Source organism: Pteropus vampyrus, unplaced genomic scaffold, assembly GCF_000151845.1.
Source record: "Pteropus vampyrus isolate Shadow unplaced genomic scaffold, Pvam_2.0 Scaffold130, whole genome shotgun sequence".
In the NCBI taxonomy this organism is placed as follows: domain Eukaryota; kingdom Metazoa; phylum Chordata; class Mammalia; order Chiroptera; family Pteropodidae; genus Pteropus; species Pteropus vampyrus.
This window is the reverse complement of record NW_011888911.1, coordinates 2440736-2448334: the sequence shown is the minus strand read 5'-3', so window position 1 is coordinate 2448334 and position 7599 is coordinate 2440736. Positions and strand designations below refer to the sequence as shown.

Genomic DNA, 7599 nt, shown 5'->3' with positions numbered 1-7599 from the left:
TTTTAAAAAAATTAAAAATTAAAAATAATAGGCATAAAATAAAAAGAAAAAAGTAAAGGAGAGAAAAGGATGGAGCATTGATGTTGCCATTTTCTAGAGATTCGTCAGGAAATACTTTTCAGAGGGATGACATTCGTGTGAGCAAGGGTAATTTGGTTGGAAATGAGATTGGAGAGTTGGCTGTTGCTCAGAGAAGACTTTACAGCTTATAGGAGGAGCTTTGGATTTCCTCCTACATGTAATGAAAAATCATTGGAGGTTTTGAGCAGGAGCGTGGCATCTGTGACCTGTAAAAGGGTTCTCTGACTACTTTTTGGTGAACAGACTATAAAGCAGCAGCAGTAGAAGACATGAGGCCAAAAAAAAAAAAAAAATGAGGCTATTGCTTGGTCTAGGCAAAAGATGATGATGGATTGGATTATATTAGTGGCATTGGAGAAAGAGAAAAATAAACCCTTGTGAGAAGTTAGCAGGCAGAAAGGATAGGACTTGCCATGAGATTCTCTTTGAGGATCGGGCACAGGGATTGATAAAGAATAATTTCCAGGTTTATTAAGATCCTAAACACTGACGTAGGAGCAGGTTTAGTGAATCAGGAAGATTACAGTTTCATTTTGAGACATCAGAGATTGTAGTACTTGTGAGCCTTCTAAAGTGGAATGGGTATTTGTAGACATGAGTCTGGAACTCAAAATAGAGGTCTGAGGTAGAGATAAAAAAAAAAAATGGGCGTCATCAGCATATGGATCATACCTTGAGCTCTGAGAATGGGATCCAATTCTCACCCATCTCAGTGAACCAAAACTCGATTAGATCCTAGATGCTCACCCACCCAAGTCAAATTAGACAGTTTGTTCTGAATCTGACTGTCAGTCTTCAGAGTCCATTCTAGAAGAGACTGTTATTAATCTTTTCATCTTTTCCAGCACCCGAAGCCAAATGGAAATAAGGCTTGGTGAAAGTTAACCCCTGACAGGATTCTCCTGATACCATCGTAATTGCCAGACTCTTGCCCCTTGAATACCAAAACCACAGCAATAGCTTACCCTACTGTCTCTTTAGTCAGTTGCCCTTTCCTACATGTGGCTCCCTGTGGCTAAATTTTCTGATGCCTCCCTAGCAAAAATATCCAGGCTTCCCCTGAAATTCTAGGCACTGCGCAGGGAGTGAGAGCTTGATATTTTCCAGGGTCTTAATAAATACGAGCTTTCTCCTTTCACAAGCTTTAAAATAATCCCCATACCAATCCTATAAGATATGAAAATTATTCTCAACATAAGTAACTCATCCAAAATCACTTAGTTGGCAAGCAGGAGAGCCAGGATTCAAACCACTATGTGTAGCAAACATAAGTTTGAGATAAAGGGACGTGTCTCCTCTAGAGTTCAATATTGGTGCAGAAGAGGGAATATTTTAATATCATTCCTGAGCCTGGCGAAAATGATTATTTTCACTGATATCTTGTGAGTGCACAATAGTGAGGAAGAAGTTTCATTCTACATCCTTGAGATTAGTAATCTCAGCAGGCAGACCAGTGCATCGTCCCCTGGAGCTCCTTTCTTTACCCTTATGCCATCGCCTCCAACAAGATGCATCTCTGTGCCTTATTTTCTTGCTCATCCACATGCAACCACATGACCACTCTCATCACAGTGTGTCAGGTTGTTTGACATCTCTGTACTTTGACATATGTGTTCCTTTGAGTGCCTGTCCCTACTCCTTTAACTAACACATTTCTTGCCTGAAAAGTCCTGCCCAACCACTCCCTTTTAGGTAAGCTTTCCCTGGTTAGGCAGTCAAATTGGAATGTTTCTCATCTCAGCCCTCATAGCCAGCTGTTCTTGATGTACTTGTGGTCTCTAAAACTAGACTCCAAACTCTGTGAGGCCACTAATTTGTGTCCTGCTTTTCTTGGGATTTTCTTTTCCTATGATATTGGCATCTGGTATGTGTTTAGTAATTATTTAATTACAAAAGGAAACCATCTGAAGGTAAACTAGATAAATTTCACCTCTGCTAGTCTTTTTCCTGAAACTTCCATCCTTATAGCACAGAAAGGGCACTCCAATGCTTCCCTCACATTCAGACTACATCCAGAATTCTGAGCTTATATACTGGTGCCTCAGTCTAGGTGAGACAAAGAAAAATCTGATACTATTCTGAGGAGAGTGAGTAGGTTAATGAAGAGAGCTGAAAGGAACTAGGGTGTCCAAGTCCAGTCTCAATATACCTGAAACATTAAAGTGTGAGAGAGAAATTTGATTTCACTTGCATAGCTCAAGGCTTAGCTCTGCAACAATGAATATATGTATATATCGGCTCATCATTGAATAGAATTTTAAAATAGATGCCTTAGGGGTAGTCAGACCCAGTTAATGGTTTTGTTCTGGGAACACCGAGGTACTGTCTGTTCCTGAAATTTTATGATTATATAATTTAGATGAATAACTCAAGGAGAGGAGCTCAACTGGCACATTCCTCAGGGAACTGCACGTGAAATAAGTCCCAGGATGTTTGTTCTGTTTCTGGTGGGCATAGTCTCTCTGGTCAACATGAATAATGGTAAGTGCAGAGAGGGAGTTGGTTTTCAGTTAAGAGATGAACAGATGCTGGAGGAGGGAAAATTTACAAAATTGGCTTCGGGACTTTGGCAGATATACGTGAGATGATGACAGGAAGACTTTTCTTCTTTTCATAGGTGACCTTCAGAGATATCACACAGGTACGACTGTGGCTACTCTAAAGTCCTTAGTAAATGGGTAATTTGTGACATGTTTAGAAATAAACCTCCCCTCCATCTTCAGAGGGGCTATAATCCATTCTTATTATAGAATCCTAGGAGTTTTATCTTCTCCCAGACCAATTTAGTCCATTTCTTGGAGTAAAGAGGCTAAAATCCCCTTTGTTTCTCCCTTTTCCTCATGACTGGACAAAATCATCTAGATTTAGACAAGGGGTTCATTACTTGGGGTCCATAGATAAATTTTACAGGATCTGACCTTTTGAAATCAAATGCAACATTTGATTATGTCTGTATGTTATTTTTTACAGATTATCAAAGGAGTGGGAGGCCTAAGAAAGGTTAGGAGCCACCAGGCAATGGTTAGTTTCTGGGGGGAAGCCCCCAGTCCTGGTAAACATTCCCCAGAGCATATTCTTTAAACACCCCTTTCTGTGTCTGGCAGAGGCTTTAAGAATATGTTACAAATGTTCAAAATTTCATCTTGGGACATGCTACGATGTAATGAGTTTCTGCATCCCAAAATACCATCAGTCCTGTGCTGTTGAGAACATCTACGTCCTTACAAACAGAGGTACTATGGAGGTCAGAGTGGCTAAATATAACTACCTCCTTCCCTTAGAGACTGTTCTTTGCCTTCAAAGTGTGTGGGTGAGTGGGATCAGTAAAGATGGGGTGGTCCTACAGAAGGGAGGGCAAAAGTCGACTTTTCCTTAACATAATATCGAGTGAAGATGAAGCTGATGTCCCTTATTGGTTAGGAAATGAAATCCATTCCCTGGGTCAGTAATTAGTAGACTCAGCCTTGGTAGCTTATCTGGACCTAAAGAAAGGTTAGCGAGGCTCTGAAGAGAGGCTGTTCCTAGGAATTTGGTAGGAGGAAACATAATCATTTTAGTTGTATTCTCACTATTTCACCTCCTCAGGGAAAAGTATGTACCATTATTCAAAACTGTCATGTATGACCAAATGTGAAGACATCAACATCTTGGCTTCCGAAAAGAGGACAGAGATAATCTGTTGTGACAAAGATCACTTTTGCAACATCCCTATGGGTACCTAGTTCTGCATCTCTCCTGGATTTTGGGTCATTCTTCAGCTCACCATCCCCTTTCTCCAAAACCTGTATTTTGCTTTCTTCTTCTAACCAATAGTGGAGAGTGAGAAAGCCAGCTGGTAGTGAAAAGAGTAGCAGTCATAAAATGTAAAATAAAATAAAATAAAATGATAAAATAGAAAACTAGAGAAGACTTTTAAAATTACTAAAAAAAAAAAAAGAAGAAGAAGAAGAAGAAGAAGAAGCAGCAGCAGCAGCAGCAGCAGTGAAGGGTAGTTGAGTCTCATTAATAATGAAGCACCAAACTGAAGTTTTGCAAATCTCTTTCTCACATCTGTAAGGGGGTTTTGGTTTCCTTATGATGCTAATGCTATGAATAGGGTTGGATTCAGAAATGGCTACTTATTATCTCTTATATGGAAATGAACACTTGGGTCAAAATAATCTCAAGCTAGTACTGAGAATGCTGTGACCATAGTTCAGCCTCATCTATCCCCAGTCCTCTGGGTTAGGATTCTTTGGATTGGCCCTGACACCTTCTGGCACTCTCCTTTTTTTGAATTCTGGAGTTAGAAGAGGACTAACTCCAGCGTCCCAATTAACTGTCAGCATGAGCCACATTTTTCTCTGGTAAAGCTCTTTGGGGAGTGAGAGAGTGTTGTGCTAGAAAGCCTGCGTGGGCATAGGGACAAAGCATTAAGGAAAATTTTAAGGGCACTTCAGTTTGTGGAAACTAAGATTTGAGACACAATTCGGTGTGGATGGAGTTATGATGGCCCTGGCTAGCCAGGTTGCCATGTAGCACGTAATTGAACTAGGCAACTGAATTGGGAATGGAGATCTTGTACAAGGATGGCCAGTCAGTTTCTTCTCATAAGAATGAAGGAAAAGATGTTAATAATGAAGCAGGTGGCATGGTAGTTGAAGATTATAGAATATATAGAGATGCCATGAGACAGTGTTCAAGTTACAGTGTCCTATCTAAGATGAAGTTATGAATAAAGAGAAGGCGTGTGATAATGGAAGGTATAAGAGTGGTAGGAAGAGAAACAGGCAGACACTGAGTGAAATAAACAGGCAGAGAGAAAATGAGTAGCATTGGTGATGCAAGAGCACAGCACATCTATGGCCAAGGTGGTGAAGCTTCCTGGAAACAGAACAACCCTGGCATTTTTCTGCATGTGAGACTGACTGCAGTTTCTGGTTCTGGATTTCCATGAGTTTCTTTCTCCCTTGTTATGCCACGTGAAATTCTTATAATAAACCAATTACCCCCTCTGCTTGAGCGATTTGGTATACTCTGTCTGTGTCTTTGTGTTTGAGAATACAATCATTTCTAAGACATTCTCAATTGGAACTTTAAGGAGCCAGGATGAAGAAAGATATGAAGACAACTTTTTCAAAATAGACAAGCAGATTGGAAAAGCCAGTGTAACATGGATATTCTGATTAGGGAAACAGCATATTTTTATTCCTATTTGTATATGGGCTCTCTTACCCATTAAATCATGGGGACAAGAGATCTCAGTCCAGAAAAAATAAAAAATAAAAGAGATGCTTGATTTGCCTTGGGTTTCAAAATAAACTTTTAAAATATCTATGAATCAATGTTTAAACAAAGCTTGGCTCTGTTGAACAAGAAGAGGTTTCTAATTATAAAATCTTGCCTTAATGTTACAATAGCAAACATTGGCATTCTCAGCATCAGAGCATTGAATTTTACTACGTTAGCCATAAGAAGAGATGAAATACTGCCATTTGCAACAACATGGATGGACTTTGAAATAATCATACTAAGTGAAATAAGCCAGACAGAAAAAGTTGAAAATCACATGATATCACTTATATGTGGGATATATACCTAAAAGCAACAAATGAACAGGACAGTCAAACAGAGACTCATGGACATGGAAAATGGACTAGTGGTTACCAGAGGGTAGGGGGGAGGAAGGAGGAGGGAGGTAAATGAGGGGGGAAATTTAAATAATTTCTTCAAATAAACAAACAAACAAACAAACAAACAAATAAAATAAATAAATAAAAATGAATTTTACTTTATGTGGTGGATGATTTTGATTGGATTTTGGTGCCCTGCCCAAATCCTCTTTGCTAATTAGTACATGTGCCACCTAGCTGTATTGAGTGTTGGCTGATGACAGCTCACAGCTATTTACTTCTCTGGAAATTTGCCCTCTGCTAAATGGGAGCTGCCTTACCCAGATGCTAAGCTTCCCACATGAGCATAGACCACAGCCAACAATGGCTGACTCCTAACATCATGGTGAGTCTAAGTCTGTGGTGCATTTGTTCTTTAGAACTTTTCCATGGGATCCGACTAACACCAATCTCCAGCTGAGGCCATGTTCTTGTTAACATTTTCCCCCTTACCTCTTTTACTTCCTTTATTCTTCCTCTGTATCTTAAGCTGAGAAGATAAAGTGGTTTCCACTATCTTTGGGCATAGAGTTTAGAAAATGAAGTTACATTTTGGCACCTCTGAACGATATTGTGTTTAGTGTGTGCACGAACTCTTCATGAACAAGGAGAATCTTATTTGGCTTCCTTACACCCTAGATAAAATTGCTCTTATGTTGGGGAGAATTTTCTTTTGATGTACTCCATCTTGGGATATTCTCAGCTTCTTTTTCCAACTTGAACAAATAAACAGAATAAGACCCAGGTGAAAATTTCCTTACCCACATGATAGCACACCAAGTAGCAATTCTCCAATATGTGTATGCTCTTCTTTCCTAGAGAATTGATTTTCTTCATATATTTTTTTGAAAACAGTAATTTGACTACTAATCTAAGTGTTAAGTTGGAGTTGAATGGTACATAATTCATACAACCTTACACATCAAACCAAAATAAATTTCACATGTATTAAAGATTTAAATGCAATAAATAAACAAAAACTTACATTTTAATTAAAATATTAAAATATTAAAACATTGTCATGACTATCATTGTTTGACCTCATAGTGTGTGGGAGGCACATTTTAAGTACTTTCCATGTATGATATCATTTAATCTTCACAAGTTTCTATGAAGCAGCAATTATTAAAACACAATTTAATAGGTGGGAACCTTGAGGAACAGATTGGTTGCACAGATGCTAACTGTGTAACTTGACAAGTATCACACAGTTTTCCAGTTGTTACTGCTACATAAGAAAATTATTGTGTTCACTAACACTGTGGGTCTGGAGTTCAGAAAGTAGCTAGTGTGAATGGCTTGTCTCTGCTTGATGATGTCTGGGATTCTCTAGCAGCTTCAATAATTTGTTTATTTCCTGTTCTCTTCATTTTATTCCTTCTTCATCCTCTTTTCTTGCACAATTATGATGAGGAACTGTGAGGACCTCTGGAATTCCATGGCCCTTGTAGGAGGGCACGCTGAACATAAAGATAATCCTGGGTGACTCAGCAAAGTTACTCAGTTTGAGGATTGGGCAAAAAGTTGAATTATTTATTCATGCACGCCACACTCCTCCGGTGAACACTGTGCATGCATGATCTTTGTCTTCTGGAGGAAGTGAAAGGGAGCTCTCAAGCATGATAGCTCTGTTTTCAGTGTGAGATGCAGTCAGATTCTTAGCCTGGGGGTGCATGGGGGTTCTTGGCCCTTTCTCACCACCCCTCTAGCCCCCTCCCCATTGCTTTCTGGCCTGGCTGATCCTCATGCACTCATTCATTTGTTCCATCCTTCTTTGTTTAATTGGAAATATTTGCAGCATCCCTGTCCTGACCAAGCACTGTGCCAAGTGCTCTGGCTTACTGGTGATCTTGACTGTCCAGGTCTC

The 7599-nt window shown here is 39.5% G+C and overlaps 1 protein-coding gene across 1 annotated transcript in view; it reads left to right on the top strand.

The window, feature by feature from the left end:
• Positions 1–2552: 2552 nt before the first annotated feature.
• The window catches only part of PATE2 (prostate and testis expressed 2), a 7890-nt gene continuing 2843 nt past the window's right edge, over positions 2553–7599 (top strand). The window contains exons 1-3 of the mRNA XM_011367217.1: positions 2553–2562; positions 3186–3314; positions 3667–3795. Coding sequence (XP_011365519.1) covers positions 2553–2562; positions 3186–3314; positions 3667–3795 — 268 coding nt within the window. The remainder of the gene's footprint in view (positions 2563–3185; positions 3315–3666; positions 3796–7599) is intronic.